This window comes from Ruditapes philippinarum, unplaced genomic scaffold, assembly GCF_026571515.1.
Source record: "Ruditapes philippinarum isolate M1 unplaced genomic scaffold, ASM2657151v2 ctg8385_1_1_1_1, whole genome shotgun sequence".
NCBI lineage: Eukaryota > Metazoa > Mollusca > Bivalvia > Venerida > Veneridae > Ruditapes > Ruditapes philippinarum.
The window spans coordinates 1-19,270 of NW_026862787.1; the positions used below are offsets into that span (position 1 = coordinate 1).

The 19,270-nt window shown below is 33.2% G+C and overlaps 1 protein-coding gene across 1 annotated transcript; it reads left to right on the forward strand.

The window, feature by feature from the left end:
- The first annotated feature begins 10 nt into the window (after positions 1-10).
- On the forward strand, positions 11-15,340 carry LOC132720222 (breast cancer type 1 susceptibility protein-like). The gene is made up of 12 exons (XM_060704297.1): positions 11-553; positions 1,074-1,172; positions 1,907-5,353; positions 6,670-6,743; positions 7,717-7,822; positions 8,525-8,704; positions 10,016-10,284; positions 11,417-11,504; positions 12,553-12,677; positions 13,430-13,568; positions 14,249-14,398; positions 14,998-15,340. Exons 1-12 carry the CDS (start codon positions 130-132, stop codon positions 15,129-15,131), a joined length of 5,235 nt encoding a protein of 1,744 aa, XP_060560280.1. The 5' UTR covers positions 11-129; the 3' UTR covers positions 15,132-15,340.
- Positions 15,341-19,270: the final 3,930 nt, after the last annotated feature.

The window sequence follows — 19,270 nt, forward strand, 5'->3', positions numbered from 1 at the left end:
GGGCCCAAAAAGAAAGGCAAATCTAAAAATAATAAACAGTCTAAGGCATTGAAAAGTAAGCAAGTCAGCACCAAAGTAGAGGATGGAATAACTAAAAAGAGCTTTGAAAAAGTTTGGGATAAGGACTTAATGCCTGAGAAAACAATTCTTAAAACTGCAAAACAAGAAGAAATTGACAAGCTAAATGCTCGTCTTATGCAAGCAGAAGATTATGATTTGTTGACCTGCACCCAGGAAGCTGCTGACAGTATTGCTAATCAGAACTCTATTCACAAAACTGCTGCTGAGGACAGGAAAAATGTAAATTCTGACACAAATGGTCAAAAGAAAGTTCGGTTTACTGAACCAGTCATCTCGGACTTTATTCAGACTGGTAAAATAAACATAATTGGTTATCGTAATGCTAAGAAAGAGTTGGATGAAGTCAAAAACAAAAAGAATATTAAGAAAGAAGAAGTTGAAGCAGTAAAAGGTGTAAAAACAGAGCGGAAAAGAGAGAAGGATAAAGAGTGCCCGATAGGATCGAGTAAAGATGTTGAAGATTGTGAATCAGGTACTTTATGATTATTACGTTTTTTAATTTTGGGCCTTTTTTGATGGCATATTACGTTATTGATATACTGGAATTTTTTCTTTTTGTTGAATTATTTTTTATAATGAATAATTACATCCTTAATTTACCTTCTTAAGGAGATTGCAAACAAAATTGTTATTAAATACTTCTATTCTAAGAATTGCTTAACAAAGAATGAAACATTAAATTATTTGAAATTGTTTCAAACTAGTTCAACACATCTAAGTTTGACATTCCCTCAAATTTTGGGGGGAAAAAACAGGATATTTCTGCCAAAGTGGAAGAAAAAAGTTGATGTAAATTGAATTTTTGGGGATATCTGTATAATTTTAACTAGTTTTCCTGAAGGGAAGAAACCCTTAATCAGCCCCTTCTATAGAAGCTCTGTCAACCAAACTATCATGCTGATGAAACTGTTCACCTAGCCTTCTGATCTTATCATCAAAGTCTTTGTCCTTAAAGTGTTAATGTGTAGTTTTGTTTTTTATGTTCATTCTAGATGACCTGTCGGAAGATTATCGTTTCCAGGACGACAGTAGTGGAACTGATGATTTAGATATTGAGCCAACACAAGATCAGTATGAGAAACCTAACATTGGTATGTCCTTGATTGATGAAATACTTTAAATTGAAAAAAATTAATTCACACTTTTGAGGTTTTTTTTGTAACAATTTGTCAATATTTATAAAATTGTTATAAAATTTGTTAGGGGGCGTGAGGGATGTTGCACTTATTCATTATCCCTCATGTACAGACTCGATCAAACCGAGTCTGCAATTTTCATGTAATTTTGTTGTTATTAATGCTTCCAATGGATCACTTTATTTCCAGATGGTTATTGATAGAAAATTTTGAAAAGTATTAAATTAAATATTCCCTTTCTTAAAGCATATTTGCTTATAAATAGTGATAACCCTTCTTAAAGACAAGGGGCATGTCTGAGTGACCAGTATAAGTTAATGTTATGCAACTTTTTCACATCAAAATTAATCTTTTTGTATAAATATGTCTTTATCATTCACAATTAAATAGTTATTTGTATTATTGAGAAGCAAGCTCCTTAAAATCATATCCCAGCTGTTTTGCTTCACTTCCCTAAGGGCTTCGAAGCGAAGATTAATGGAGCGAAAACTATGATCTGATTTTAATGAAATTGATTGAGAAGAGCATTTAAGCTTTATCGCCATACTTTGTTTAGGTGTTGCTCTTAGCAAAGAAAGTGTTAACAAGGCCTGCTGTACCCTACAATATTAAAAAGATTCATTCAATCTGTTAATATACGATATCATATGAAAATTTTATGTTAAAAAATGTATCTCAATTTTCTCTAGAAATCCAACCTGAAGAAATTAAGGCAAAACTTTCTCAAGAAATTGATGTACTTCAAGAAAAAGTTCAAGAAAAAGTTGTGCCAGAAACTCCACTCATTCCCATGAATCACAATCCCCCAAACACAAACGTCATAGAAGAGACTCCCGCAATATTCACTATGCCGAAGTTCAACAAAAATTTCTCCAGGCCTTTTGGAAAAACCAGAAAACAAATGAAAGTCAAAACACCACCATTACATTTTAAATCTGACGCTGTACCAGAAACACCAGAAATTGTAAATATAGACAAACATCCCGAAACTCATGAATCTGTTGGAAGGAAAAAAGAGGAATTTGAGTCTGAAGATGTGCTTGAAGAAGAAATATCACAAGGAAATAAAATACCGGTAGACGCAAAAGATGTGGAGCAGATATCGAAAACAAATTCTGAGGTTAAAAGCAAAATTTTAGGTGAATCAGATGAGACCGTATCACCTGATACAGATTTTACTGAGGTCCAAGTCGCCAACACTGATAAATATGAAAAAGTTGAGCATATGCAGGTAGACAATGACGTGGAAGATCTTGCTGATAAACCACAGGGGCTTGTAGATAGTGAATCTTCTTTGACACAAAACAGTGAATCTATTTTGCAGACAAAGACAGTTCCAAATAAGATAGGTTCCAGAATTGATGACAAAAATGATGAAGCTAAAGAAGCAGTCGGCAGAAGAACAAATTTTGAAGGACATAACAAAATGAATATGGACATCGAAGGTGATTGTGATTGTCCTGTTGCAAGCATTGAATCAATGACAAACACCAAAACAAAAAAGAAAAGAAAAAGTTTTATGTTAGATGAAGCTGAGGAATCTTTAGATTTCGGCTCCTTGAGTGCATGTGAACCTACAAGTGTAAGTGAGTACTCTGAAAGTGTAAGTAAAGCTAAGAGGCAAAGAGTGAATAGATTGAAAAGAAGTCCCAAGACAAAAGGAAATATACAAGATGTTCAGAAATGCCAAAGTCAAGAGAAAAATTCTGGGATATCAAGTAGTGTGGAAATAATTCCAGATACCATGACATTACAAAGTGGAAATAAAAGTTTAACTCCAATTAAAAGTTCAAATGCTGATAGAATACAAGAGAAAAAGGATTCTGAAAATATTGATGAAGATACCTGCCAAGTGATTACCTTAAGTTCCGAATCAGGGTCTGTTGCAAGTGTAGAGGAAGGCCTTAAAGTTGAAGGAAAGGAGAGCAATTTGGAGAAAATTGGTACTGAAATAGAACCAGAACCAAGAAATTTGGGTGTTACAGAAACGTCAGATGTTATTGCCGAGACTGAAATAGGTGAGATAGAAAATACAGCAGAACTTGAAATAAAAGAGAATGTTAATTATTCTATTAAATGTACAAAAAATATGATTTCTGAAAAAGTGAAAGTATCCGACTATTCAAAAAGTCCTAAAACAAGGAAGAAGAGAAAATCTGGACAACTTGGTCTTAGTGGACAGGATTCTCAAAGCAGCATTGATAAAGTTAGGCATTTAAGTGGTTTACTAGCTTCACCGCAAGATTCATTGATACTGTCTGGTGTAAAAGGGTCACCGGAAGATATTTTTAAGATGGATTCTGAAATGCCATCTGTTGATTTAAGTCCAAATGGAGATATTGTCGGAGAAGATCAGAATAGTCAAAGCTTAGATTTAGGAACATTAATAATGGAAGAACCACATTCAGATTATGTTAATTCAGTGAAAAGAAAAAGCATAGATGAGTTGGACCTAAATGATAAAACAGACAATGATTTGATTAATAATGATAATGATCAAATAGATAGGGAAAAGTCTGACTCTCAAGGGCACAGTTCTGAAAAATTAGTAAATCCATGTAGTAAAAACAAGGAAACTGAATTGAACATTAATTCTCCCTCAGATAATTTTGAAAGGGGTGGAAAAGTTAGTGGTGTAAGGGGTTTTGCGAAAAGGAAAAGAAAGTCTGCTATAGGACAGAGCCCATTGTCTCCCTCAAGATCTGAGAATTCAGCCATAGATGAAACACCTCTGTCTTATATAAACTCTGTGAAATATAAGTCACCTGTTGTAAAGTTTTCGTCACCTAAATTGGCAAAAGCAAGACAAAGTGAGATAATTGACACAGATATTCTTAATAAAGTTGGTGATGATACAAAAGTAATTCACAATAGTCCAAGTGACACATCAAAGTCAAAGGGAATTAAGGATTCTATGGTAGAAGTAAAAGAAATAAACACACCTGTGAAGACATTTGATAATATAAATTCATCAAAATACAGTCCAAAATTATTGAAAAATAAGAAAGAGAAAGGAGAAACAAATGAAAGCAAATTTGGAGTTGAGGTAGTTGAGTTAAGGAATGATGATGATGATAATGATGAATGTATACTTTCGCCGGGTGATCTTCCTGATATTGATAATGATCATGTTAAAGTGAACAAAGATGAAAATGTTGATCATATAATGGGTCACCAAGAACATGTGAAAATAACTAAAAAGTCAAAAGTTTCTCCTAAACTTATACTGAGTTCTCCTGACAAAGAAAATAATGTTGTAATAAGAGGAAAGAAGAATCAAGACACACCGAAGAGAATTGAAGATGAAGAGGAGTATAATACAGTCATTCCAGAGACCATGTCGGTTGACAATGATGATATTACTGCTGCAGCTTTAGATGTTAATAGTCCTACTGAAGGGCAGGATAAATTGACAGGAAAAGCATTAGACATAGATGAAGAGGACTGTGATTATAACAGTAGAACTGAAAAAGAGACATATGCAAAAAATGATTTTGGTGATGTTGTTGAAAACAGTATTAGTTCTTCATCAAGTTCAGAGTTCAGGATTGACTCATCAGATGAAAAAAGCATTGAGAATGAGGCTTTAAATGAAATCTCCAAGTTTAATGAAATAGTTCAGAATAGCCTGGACATCAATACAGCGACTGATTCTAAAGTTATGAAAAACAGCATGATAACACAAAATAAGGGTAGCAATTGTAAAGACTTTAGGAAGAAAAACAGTATTAAAATTGATGAAAATGAATCATTTGAAAGAAGTAGAACTTTGAAAGAAGGAAAACTAAAAAAAGCTCAAGATAGTTTAAAAGATATTTCAGATAAAAATGTTGTTGATATTGAAAACATGTATTCAACAAGACTGGACAGCAGTCCAGAGTCTTGTATTGAACTGGACATGAATGAGGAATCAGTGCCTGTGATACTTGAATCTGATATTGATGATGAGGTTGATGAAAGTGTAAAAGATGATGTTGAATGTATAGATGATAAACAAGATTTAGATGTGGACCGAGAAGGTGAGACAGAAAAGGAGATGGTAGATGAAGATTCTGATGATGACTCGGACGATGATATTAGAATTAAATCTGGCAGGAAGAGAGCCATACTGAGTGACAGTAGCAGTGAGGAAGAAGGTAATTTTATCACATATACCACACATAGAGGATATTGAATGGGTGTAGGTTTAAATTCTTAATTTATTGAACAAGTTGAATAACATCAAATTGATATCTCTATCAACAAAAATTCTTATCAAATAAAGTATGGTGCATGAGTATAAAAAAGTCATTTAATAAAAAGGTAATTACACTACTACTAGTGTGATAACACTTTGATGTGACGTCATTTGTGATATATACAAACATTGTGTTAAAGTGTTTGATTGAAAGCGTTACACTATAGGCGCCATTATAGGCGCGTCAATGAAACAATTCATTTTAGCTGTACACCATTCTTATTTTTGATTTAGTATTATTTAACAATCATTCAATCTAATCTATCAATGCAGACTTTACTTCTACTGTAATTGTATGGTTCTATTTAGGTTCCTGACATTATGATATGTAATACTACTTACTGTATAGCGCATTATATCTGCGGTGTCAAATGTTGGCGTTTTTTAAAGTGTTTTGAATTGGCGGGGTCATAAATTGGCGCAAACGCTTTTAGACCGCCAAATTAAAACACTTGTTGGCATAAATATGGGGTCATGAATTGGCGATTACAAATAAAGAATAAAAAAAAATAAATAAAAATAACACCGGTCACGCAGTAGTTGACTGTCCTCGTTTATTTTACGGCATACGGTATACCTATGCTTGATCACCTTTATCTTTACATCGTGCTAATTCTGAACGATTTTAATAAAAACATGAACTATTTTTGTTATAGATATATAATTAAATGAGTTTCGTACCAAGACTTAAAAATAAACAAATTCGTTTCAGCTTACTTGTAATGTTTATTTTTATTACAAATAATCAAGGGAGATTACTCGGACAAACCAAAGCTATTTTACCATGAGTTGTCTACCTTTCAAAGAATAATGACGATGATCTAAAATGGCGGTGCTTTAAATTGGCGGTGTTTTGAATTGTCACTACTGACCCTGACCGCCAATATAGCCAAATATAAACCCCCGCCAAAATAAGTACTTATACAGTACATAAATGCAGTTATAGACTGACTCATTGGTTTTACATTTATGAAATTTATTATCATAATTGGATGACTATTATTATTACTATTATTAAGATTATTATAATATGTAAAGAGTCAATTTATTCACAGTCTCTAAATTGTATCTAATCAAAATAAAACTAAATTTTAATTATATATTTTTCGTGCTTCATAGTACACACTAAATACAATATGAATCTTTTTGATTTTATTTTGTTTTTGTCTCAAAATTTGGCAACTCTGTATTATATTAATTACTTTCTGATTTCAGAAGAAGGAAGTCGCCATATGAATTACACATCTTCGTCTGCATTCTCCAGCCAAAGTGAAAATCTTACAACTCAGGTACTGCAATTATAAAATGTATTGATACAACATTATTGATATCTTTGTTAAATGGCTTAATTATTTACCTTGTAAATTGCTAAATTAATTAACTATTTAATTGGTTATGCTTATATAAGTGACAAATATATTTAAAAAACCCAAAGCAATCATTAAGAATGTGTTCACAAAACGAAGGGTAAGTTTTATAAGACATTGTATAAAGACATGCATGATACTTGTTGCTGAAACTTTTTTTCAATGTAATGTTCGGCTTCTGTTGCCGAGTGGTTAAAATAGCCAACTTAAATCACTTGCTCCTCACCATTGTTGGTTTGAATCGAATTCAATCAATCCTGTTGGGGACTTAAGAAATTTTGTGTGAGGATGTCCAGCTAGCTTACGGAAGGTTTGTGTTTCTACACAGGTGGCCACTGTTGCATGAAACAATGTATATAGCAGCACCTATGGTCTTCCTCCATCTTTAAAATTTGATAGTTGTCATATGACCTTTATAGTGGCCGTGTGACTTAAAATGCAACAAAACAAACAAAGGTTATTGTAATATTAACAGTGAAATTGGTCTTGACTGATAGTGTATACTGAAAACTGGAAGTTTCAAATATGGATACTGGATATCCAAGATAAGTTCATTTATGAAGTTAAACAGATTAAGGGTATTTGGTTAACTTGGTTAACTATCATGTGTATATTTCTATAATTGTTGGGACAATAATTATGTTTTATTACAATAAGCATGTCTAGAGATGCTACAATAGACTGAAGCGTATGTTAGACTTACATCACAATGTAGTTGTATTTCTTTATATGGTCTTACACATGTATAAACCCATTTGAAAATGTAATTGGTATAACCCTGTGTTCTTATGATATATTTCGGCATACTTTTATCGGATAGATCAATTGTCTATGATGAGAAAATCAATTCACATTGTAAAAAATCTAAATTTTCCTTTTTGTATTGCCTTCAAAGGAAAGACAGTCTCTGGAAAAAGAAGTAGAGAGAATGGCTCGAGAAATGGAAGCCATGAAGGAACAGTTAAGAAAAAGTAAGGAGATGAATAAAGCAAAGAGACCAGGTATTTTTTTTTTTAGTCATTGCTATAAACTTTATAAATATATTGTCCCTAGTAATCAGTAACCATTTGTTTATCATCCTTGTCACTTTGTCAAGCATTTAATTTCTTATATTTTCTTGCAGTGATTTTTTTTCCCCTATATTTAACAGCCAATTAAAGACTGTTTCCTTAAAATAGGTATATTTTACCTTCAGAAAGCCACATGTTGTTTTGAAAATTACCAGAATATATTAATTCATAATCAAATGGATTGACATACTATCTGTTCTTGGTTACTTTCCTTACTTCAGTTGGCAATGTGATTCACAAAAAGGGCAAATTCCTTTTAAGAATTTTGTGATTATATGTAGGTGTCATTTGTGACAGTAAAAATACTCTAAATGTTATATTACAGATATATGTAAAAAATTACATGATGTATATACATGAACCTTTGCAAATAGATGACTGTGCTATGCACATTAAAAATATTGCCATGAGAATTAACAGATTTCAATAATAATTAACAGATTTCAAGGTAGTTGTTAGTTTTATGTGAATGACCTCTAGTGTCTGTCTATGCCTTTAAGGGCAACACCTTCAAATATGGAAATATATACATGTATAAATATGTGTCAGAATACAAGACTTTTGTAATATACATTTAAAGTAAAGCCTGAATAGATTAACAACAACATGAAGTTTTGTATACTTTTTCATCAGACAAGAAATCTGTAAAGATTGAAGACTCAGATGATGATTTACCTGTCATAGAAGCCTCTGATTCAGAAAATGGAGATGAGGATCTTTTCTTGTCTCCACCTGCGATTAATCCTGGAGACCTTGAGCCAGACGGTGAGGAAACTTTGGACCCAGCTGCTGTGCAGGAGTCACAAAATCATGGTAAATCAAATTTGGTATAATAATTAAAGGTAGGTTACATATTCTAAACATGAACTTGATTTAGCTGTACATCTTTTAACCCTTACAAGCCTTAATTAGTTATTACTGGTATCTTACATGTAAATGGTTTGGATCATTTTTTTAGTTTGGACAAAACCATTCATCCCTTTTAGCTTTAAAAAAAAAATTGAAGTATATAATAACCAAATAGGGTACAGTGCAGACCATGATCAGATGGCATGGATGAGCTGACTGATCTTGGTCTGCATTTATTGCATGGGTAGAATCAGTTGTGGCTAGCAGGCTAAAGGTTAAGTTATTGTCTGCATTTTCATTTTTTTTTTTTTTTTTTTACAAGGCTTTTACTTGATATATTATATATTTTGAGGGTCATATTTGTGAGTCACTTAGAGCCATAAACGCATTTATTAAAACTGTGATACTAAATTAATCCCCATTGTAAACATTTTTGATGTATTCTGTTTTATAAAGATATATTCATTTAATTGTTTTATAGATATATATTTAAGAAATAACATCAGCCTGAGAAGTGTATATCGGCTATTTAACACCGGTTTGGAGTTTTGATGCGTAGGAATTGACCACGAAGGCACTAGGCCTGAGATGTTAATTTTTTCGCATCAAAACGACAAAACCGGTGTCGATTTTCGTATTACGCTGTTCGATTTTCGCACCCTACTGTTGCAAAGATATAGAAATAATTAAACAAAATAAATAATATGAAAAAACGTTATTTTATCAAGTTTTCAACAATAAAAACTTACGTCGTATTGTGTTTACATCAGTGCCCCATTTATAATTCTTGTATGTATGAAATAACGTCAGCTTGTTTTTGAATGAGTCGTTTCTTTATGATGACGTCATTGCGCTGCTTACGGATTGGCGCCGTTTTGTCAAAATATTTATTTATGATATGGATCAAATATGTGGCGTTAGGGTAGGTGAGATGTTATTTCGGTATTGAAAGAAAAGAAAACATTATATGAACTGAAAATAAAAATAAAAAATGCTTTTTATTGTTGCTTTAAAAGGCTTTTTAAAATATATAATCGAGGGTGAAAACATAAAAGCCGCATATACAAGTAGTCCCTAACCAGTGTTTGTTGGCAGTTTAACACCGGTTTTTTTCCTTCTGTGTCTGTAGTGACAAATTCACGTGAGTGTTAGAATCATTTAATATACTTTTATTATCACTTTTGATGAAAGTAAAACTTTGGGGAATCAATTCTTAGTGAAAAAATACTTAAATCTATACTGTAAATCATGTTTATTTATATCTTAATTTTACAGATGAGGTTACAGATCAGGTTGAAGAGAGTCTAAGTCTGTGTCAGGGGAGTTTTACTGTACCCGAGTCTGACCCCAGCCAGGTATCTCAATCAGTGTTGCAAAAACCAAACCTTAGTAACGTGTCACACCCTGTCATCCCCGAGTCAGACCAGAGTAAGGTGACGCGTCCAGTCTTGAGTGACCTTGATACCAATATTATCCCAGCACCGAAATCAGACCCTACCAGACATGTTGGCATAGTAGTCACCGGCCTTAATGTTAAGCAGATAGTGAGTATAATGCTTTTTGTAGTCGTGATATTTTAACACTTACCTTACTGGGACCATAAGTGATATAAAGCCTTTGCCACAAGTATAAAGCTTGGCCAGCCTGTACATTTGTTTGTTTGTTTGTTTTGGGTTTTACGTCACATCGACACAGTATAGGTCATATCATGACGTTCCAGCTTTACTGGTGGAGGAAGACCTCGAGTGCCGTTCCGTGCATTATTTTAGGCACGAACGAGCACCTGAGTAGAACCACCGACGTTACGTAAGCTAGCTGGATAGCTTCCTCACATGAAAGAATCCAAAGTCCCTGTCGGGATTTGAACCCACAGCGGTGAGGCCAGCCTGTACATGTAGTCTGACCAAGCTCTGTTCTGTTGGTAGGTAGCTCAATTTTTTGTACCCTTAAACTTGAAATAGATTGCTCAAAATTGATAGTAGGACAAATCTGTCACAAATATTCAGCAGGATAAAGGTTTGTTACATGTTCACCAAGCTAACAGGGAGTCAATGGTTTTACTCAAGTGTCTGAAATATTATTCCACCAGAAAAATTGTCAGCAGGAAGATAGGTTATCATTAAAATACAATTTGTTAATTTGGACTTAATAGCATAAGTTCACATAAGAAATGATAACAAATTTCATTTTGTTAAATAGTTCATATTGAAATACATGTGCACCTGTTAAATGGTATTGCAGAAGTTTATTTCACCATTCTTAAATTGGTTAATCTTTAGTACAATCAAATGCTGTAATATGTGTGAACGTAGCTTGACAGAGTGCCTGACAAAGATCTATGGCTGTTTTCTCTATTTCTTGAATATTGTTTGTGATTTATTGTCTGATTAATCACGAGGCTAAGCAAATCTCGCTTGTTTAAGGTAGTCTTACTGTATTGCAGTCCTGCCAAAAAATTGTAACATCGGCCAATATCGTAGCAAATTGGTTGTATCCAGAATTTTATTTTTTTTCAAAATCTTGTTTACTGTCAACACATACTGGTATTGTTTATTTTGCTGAAGATGATAATGGTTCTGGCCAGCTTGAAAGATGGGCAATTCCATTAAGATAATTAGCATGGTAAAGGTTTAAATCTTGCTGTAAGTAATACAACATTTTATTCATTTCTTCCAGCAACAGACAAAGAAACTTGCAGCTTTAACCAGTGCTAAATTCTTCACAAAGTTCAACGATTCTGTCACTCATGTTATAGTTAAACCAGGTAACTATTCTTAGATTTCTGTGTTTTAAACTTATTAAGTTGTTTCATCTTACTGTGCTGCATATATCTGTAGGAGTGGATGAACTTTCATTAACATGACATTAGTATTACTCAACTGTACTACTGCATTTATGGACTTTGAATTTTGAAATGTCCAAAATAAGGAAATATGAATATAAGCCTCGTCATGACAAAGCCAACATAGTGCCACTGCATTCTTACAAAATCTATTACAAGTAGAAAAACTGATAGTTAATATTATGGATCCTGATCAGACTGCTTGGATGCGCAGGCTTGTCTGGATCCATGCTGGTAGCTAATGCCCTATGTTGGTTTATTATGGCATGGCTCATATTCAGACGCTTTGGATGAGCAACAAACTATTAAGAGACTGGTAAGATCGCACACATTAACATGTTGGTGTGCCTCTAAAATGGTACCATAAGCCTTTTATAATATCTCAGCCAAATGGCTAAAAAAGTTTATTATTTACTAAAGCATTTGCCTGCTTTGCTGCATTCTTCAAATGTATCTTTTGTTAATATACCATAGTGATATCGTATGCTGTTTTTGTAGCTGTAATGTAATATGCTTGATCAGGAGATTTGTGTGTGTAGTTTATTTGAGTTATATTTTGTCATAAACATTTTCATCGAATCATGATGAAGAGTTATGTGAAAGCAATAGGTTAATGTACATCCTGACATTTTTAGACCATATTGGCCGAGTGGTTAATCTAAGGATTGCTGACGGCATCAAACCCTGCCAGGGGCGAGCTGTTGTTTCCTTTAGCTAGAAACAGTAAATTTATTGCTCAGAACTGGTTGGTTTCAGGAGTGAGTATTGAATGTTTCAATAAGCTTATTACTTCCAACACAATCAAAATAAAACAAATTTGAATAATCTAAATCATAGAAAATGCACCAAACTTCCAGTTGTGTCCAGTGGCATATTAAAAAAATATTACCCCTGATGATATCTCAATGAAATATTTTTGGATATTTAAACAAATAATATGTTATACATAATTTACTAACTTATATTTTAGCGGACGAGGATGACACAGTTTGTGACAGAACTCTCAAGTTTTTTCAAGGTATAGCTAGAAAATGTTGGATTGTAAACTTCTTCTGGGTCGTGGACAGTCGGGAAGTTGGTCAGCTACTACCAGAGGTTAGTAAATAACTGGAAATGTTTGTGTGTATTTGAGTTTATTTATACTTGCCACCGGTCGCCTATTTGGGCAAGTCCTAAAGAAGAGTATGAGTTATTGACTGATTAGTTATGTTAGTTGGCCAGACCAGGAATCGAACCAACAATGTGGAGATTATAAGTCTCGTGCTCTAACCAATTGAGCTATGCGGGCTGGTAATAATAATAACTGGGAACAGTTACACAATACAAGTTTTCTTTGTTTTAAATGTGTGTCGGAGGGAGGTCGTGTGTCCTTTTTGTGGAATTTTTATTTACGACAAAGTAGTTATAATGATATATTGATTCTAATGATAATAGAAAATAAACCATGTTCAGAGGTCACTTGAGACAATGACCTAGATAAATACAAATAGAACGGTCCCTGGGGACCATTTGTGTGGAAAAACGGTCTATGGATAAATGTTATATCAATGTGAAGCTAAATACATGAAATTGAAGTTTACTAAAAATTTAGGTAGACTTGTCCACTTTATTAATTTTCATATAGAGATATTGGAAGATAAGAGGTATTTAGGGGTTTCTTTATTGTTTATGTATTTTTATGAATAGAAAATTTTATTTTCCACCTAAATTCTTTTGATTTGTCAATTATATGAAACAATTTATCTGAAGATAATATTTTTAACATTTAGAAAAGGGGAAAGCCACTTTTATGAAAACTGCAGTAAGTTAATAATGATTAATTGAGAGATGTTGTCAATATTTTTCAGGGACCCTATGAGATTCAAGGAGACACCACTTTTAATCAATCTCACTTTGGACCTAAGAAATCAAGGCTGTCCAAAGATGACAAATTGTTCCAGAAGTTCCAGTTCTCTCTTATTGGTGACAACACATATCTGTCAAAAGGTATATAGATAAGTAAATATGTTCTGTAAAGAAAGTATGCACTGCCAATGAAGTTGATAATGCTTTCTTCAAATTACATGACATGTGTGTGCTTATCTGTGATCTTAAAATATGGTGATTTTAGCTTGAAAGTGGGTTATTAGCTTAAATCTTGTAAAGTACATGTGTACATGTAATTATAATTTGTCTGACAATAATGATTGTGTAAGATTTGAAAATACACTTATACATTAGTCCCCTTCCAGTTCACTAGAGCATTTCCTATTGGTTTTCCCTCCATACCTCTGGACAAAATTAGATATTTAGAAGTCCATGTAACATTACTTAATACTAATTGTTTGCTGCCATCACAACATAATGTATTTGACTTAAAATGTTAAGTTACCTAACAGACTAGGACCTCTGCGGTCGTGTGGTAAAAGTTGCTCACTTAAATTCACTTGTTCCTTACCACTGTGGGTTTTGAACTCCCGTCAGAGATTTTGGATTCTTCCATGGGCGGAAGTTTACCTATTTAGTTTAAAGAAGACTGGTGGCTGTACTTGGGTGATTTCTCATGCCTGAAATAATGCACAGAGAGGCACTTGAAGTATTCTTCCACCAGTAAAGCAGGAAAATGGCCATATGATCTTTACAGTGTTTGACTGACTTAACACTTAAAAGGTCAATTTTCTTTGCAGATTCAATGTGTGATCTGATAGAAACATGCGGAGGAGAAGTTATGGATATTGTGAAGCTCAGTAAAGGCAAGAGAACCCAGTTTGTTATCTCGTGTACTGATATAGATGATGACGAAGAAGATGTCCAGTCTATTGTTAAGCATGCCAGAGGTAACAGCTTCCTATTTATGGTGCCAAAATTTTCAGATGTCACATTTATTTGTCTGTTTGTCCATCTGTCCATCCTTTCTTTATAAAAGTGTCCATCTGTCCATCCTTTCTTTATATAAGTGTCAATCTGTCCATCCTTTCTTTATAAAAGTAAAGTGGATGTAGATTCTAGAAAGAGTTAGTACAATACAACAGTCTTTCTAGTCCACCCATAAGCTATATCTTATAGTGTAAGGTTGCATTGTAAGAAATATTCTTGATGTAGATGGGGGGAGCCTCTGTTGGCGAGTGGTTATAGTGGCTGCCTGTAAAACACTTGCCCCTAACAGCTGTGGGTTGGAATCCTGCCAAGGACTTGATTCTTTTATGTGAGGAAGCTATCCAGCTAGGTAAAAGAATGTTGGTGGTTCTACTCTCTACCTGAAATAATGCACTTGAGGTCTTTCTCCACCAGTAAAGCCTAGAACCGGCTGAATAACATTAACTGTTTAGGTGTGACTTTTAATCTAACCTATCAATAAAAGAAAGTAGATTTTTGATATTGATGACTTTTAACTGAAGGAAAAATCATTTTGTTATGTATTTGTTTGTTGTTGCAGAGATGTACAAAAAACATGGTATTGTCACATTGACACGAGAGTGGATTTTAGACAGTTTGACGTTATACAAGATTCAACCTGTACAAGATTATCTGGTGACAGATTTACCAAATTTGAAGCTGCCCTTGATGTGATCCAATATTACATACATTACTGGGTCTCAAATTGCAAAAATATTTAAACTATATTTGTATAGTGAAAAGACACCATGTGCTAATGTGATAAAATTGATCTTGGAAAATATTAAGTATGTGACAATTAAATTGATTATTTTTTAATGTGCCTTATTATAGATGTGGTGCTAGATATGATATGGCAAGGTGCTTGTTTTGTTCTGTATTGTTTTGTCTCATTTTGTTACATTATAGTTTTAATAGGTATTTTATCTTTTAATTTTTATGGCCAAAACATTTTAGCCTAAAATCAATGTTTCATTTTAAAGGAATGTATTGATTGTAACTGATAAAATCCATGAATTTTAGGTTATATTATTGTTTGTTTCTGTACTATGTTATCATAGTGCTAATTTTTTCACTACATAAGCGCTGAGGGTCCATATAAAAGCCCATGCACAATTTGAGGAAGGCTCCTTCACAATTTGAGGAAGGCTCCTTCAAAATTCCAAAATGCCAGATTCACATCTTTTCACAATAAAAAATGTAATAGATTGATGCCACAGAAAATAGAAAAACTTGTGACCCTTTCACTGCCAAAGCTTTAATTACTATAATAATGATATATTTACCCAGGACATTGATTTTAACAAGAATAAAATAAGTGTAATAGGAATGTACTTATGATAGATGCTTTTTCTTCTTATTTATGTATTATGTATTTATAAATAAAACTACAGTAACACTTTTATGGAAGACAATGAACAATAAGTTTAGATAAAGTGATAAAGGGAAAACTGATATACAATAGTAAGGTACAATTTAGTGACATAAAATGTATATTTTGCATATAAAGATGTACCTTCAAAAACTTTACCAGGATTGTGAATGTTTGTACAATTGTCTTAAACCATAAAATACTTTTTCTCTCTAAAAATTTTGAGGTAGTTTTTTTTTGTAAATTTATTTTACTTATCTGGAGGCATGTGACTTTAAGGCTGTCATGTTGATAAGCAGATTCAAGTTTATGTATGTTATAGAGAAGTTGATACATGATCCAATCAGATAACATTACAACACAAACCATTCCAGTATTTGATATAAAGGGACTCGACTGAGGTTTATTAACATGATGGGTCTGGAAATCATTTTTCAAAAATTGTAGAGATGTCATTGATTCAGTGCAAAGCATATCAACTATATATCAATAACAGATGACAATTTCAGTGTCTTGTTTATAAAAGCTCATAGCATGATATTTTTTTCCACACTTTATTTTTTGTCATCATTGCTGTGAAATATTTCCACTTAGTCTATATAATAACAGCATAATGTTAGACATAGATAACTGCTTCTGTATATGTTTTGGGTTAATTTTCATTTCTAGACATTAGTCAAAATTAAGGATTTTGTTAAATGTGTATTAATTTTTGATAGAAAGAAAAATATCAACGATACATCGATATTGTCTCTATTGATGACAGCTCTAGATACTTGTGTAGCATTTGATGTAGGTCTGGACTTGTGTGGAAAAGTTGACTCCCCTTTTCCATAATATAATTGTGAAGAATGCCCAAAAATGAAAAGCATTTTAAACACTTTTTACACAAATTTGGAAAGAATCCCACAAGAAGTCAATTTTCAATTTATTCTGAGTTCATGTATATTCCTTTATTATCATGGGCAATTATTTTCTACGTTGTATGCCACAGTTCATCTATGTAAGAATTGGAAAGTTTTTATCTATTTTTGCTTTTGGACTTCCGTGCAGCACCTTTGAATTGTTTTAAATATTTTTTTCCTGTATAAATTTATTCTCATTCAATTCTTGAAGTTACTCAGCTTCTTTCATAATCATCTCATTTACATAGAATAAAATACTGCATTTATATACAAAATGACATGCTGGTTTTTCTAAATTGAATATGTTACATTCATTTTATAAAAAGTAAAAAAAATACAAACATATTTTAATGACTTGTTATTTATTTTGTTTTGTTATTTTAACTGGACTATTTGAAGAATAGTGGGGTTATCCTGCTTACCCCAGTGATTAGACACCTATTGGAAGTCATACATGTATAAGGTTCTCATAACCTGAGCATATATTTTGACTGAATTATGACACTTGAACTTAAAAGAAATCTGGTTAAATTTTTTATGCAACATAAGTCTTCAAAACTACTAAAGGTATTTATTAACCCTTTACCTCATATATACGCGAAAACTTAAAACGCACTTTCGACCCCCCCCCCCCCTCCTTTTTTAGGCCTGGAATAGTGAAAAAATGTCCTACTTGGGCCCCAAACACATGTTCTCGTTTGAGAAATGTTACTAAAAAAGTGAGCACTTTTTCGGCGCCGCCCCCATCCAAAAGATACATCAGGGGGTTGCCAGAAGGGGGATGTGCCCCCTTCCGTTTGGGGGGTTTGAAGGGGGCGGAGTCCCCCTCATCGCCTTTGACTCTATCTCAATCCCTTGAGAAGTTGCAGCACTTTGAAATAAATTTTGATGGAAAAAATCGAGGCAAAATAGTGATTTTTGGCAATTTTGAGATGTCCCTCGTTGCCATGTTAACAGGAAATTTAAGATTAGCATGTCGTAACAAAGGCAATGGTCCAGTCAACATTTGTGCCAAGTTTGATTAGAATTGAAGCATTTTCCATAGTTTCATAGCAGTTTGAACTTGTAACAGGAGGCTTTTCAGTGAAAACGGCCGTTTTTCACAATATGCTCATGAGGGAAAGGGTTAAAACTTGACACACTGATCATAATTGGAGGTCAGTATCCAAGGCCAATAGTTCTCATAAGTCTGTTCTAGAGCTTTTAGGCCATGTCTCGTGTGTATTGGCATCTTTGGAAAATGAGCTCGACCACTTGTTTTCAGTGTCACAGGAGCATTGTATTCACTCCGACAGATTAGATTGGTAATGCATATGTGTAGTGAGCTTGTTGTGTCCCGTATGTGGCTTTATAAGCTGTACATCTCTGAAATATGATAAAGTTGTTACAAGTATGTATTAATGTATATTGGCCTCACTGCCCGAATGCTTAACGTCGCTGAACTTAAATAAATTTCACCGCTGGAATGTGAGAAAGCTATTCGTGTAGCTTATCGAAGGTTTGTAGTTCTACTCAAGTGCCGGCTTGTAAGTACCAAAGCCGAAAAATCAGCGTATGACTTTTACAGTGTCGACGTGGCTTAAAAGCCAACGACCAAAAATTACTGGTAGACAAATAGCTTATTTGTTTGTAGAAAAATCTTCATAAACGATCAAACCAAAGAAATAAATGACTGGACAGCTTTCTTATAATTAGTTTAACTCACAGGATTGAGGGAGGGTATCGTCCTCATTTTCGCAATCGTGTCAATTACTTTAACTAACAAATAAATTGCTTGGCTTAATAGGATTCCATCTAGCTTATTTTATTTAAACATACTGGGTTTATTCAATCATTTGATGCAGGCCTTTACCGAGGAATTGTGTACAAATTTTCAGATAATTTCTTTCAATAGAAATCATAGTGATTGATTTAAGTAAGATGACCCAATAAGAGAAGCGTTTAAACCGCTTTTTAATCAAACCAGAACAAGAATCACACACACGCGCGCGCACACGCACGCACACATAACTATTTTAGATTCATTTCTGAGTGTATTTCTTCTGAATAACTACATTGCACAGTTTTTGTTGAATGTTCCCCCATCGATCGTCGTAAGAATATTAGATGGGTTTTATTTTCAGAAAATACCCTCCTATATTAAATTTTATGTTTTTCATGCTTTTTTCATGCCACCCTCAGTGGAACTCTTTTAAGTTTGAATGAAGTCATTTCTGACGATAAAACTTGAAAAAGACATGAGCAGATTTAGTTCTGAATATGTATGTGTGTTTCAATAGGTTAAAAGTTGAATATTTTAACAATACATATCCGTAATATATATTTGTGTATTTTAATATGTTTTAAGTTTATTTGTTTAACAATAATTATCCGTAACGGTGCTACCACTGACTAAATTAGTCGTGTTGTTACCATTCAGAATACTTGATAATAATTGTTGTATCATGTTATGAGCCAACGTATATATTCATAAACGTACTAAGTGTGAGTAGAACACGTTTATATACAGTGATTTATAAAACCCCTTATCTATTTCC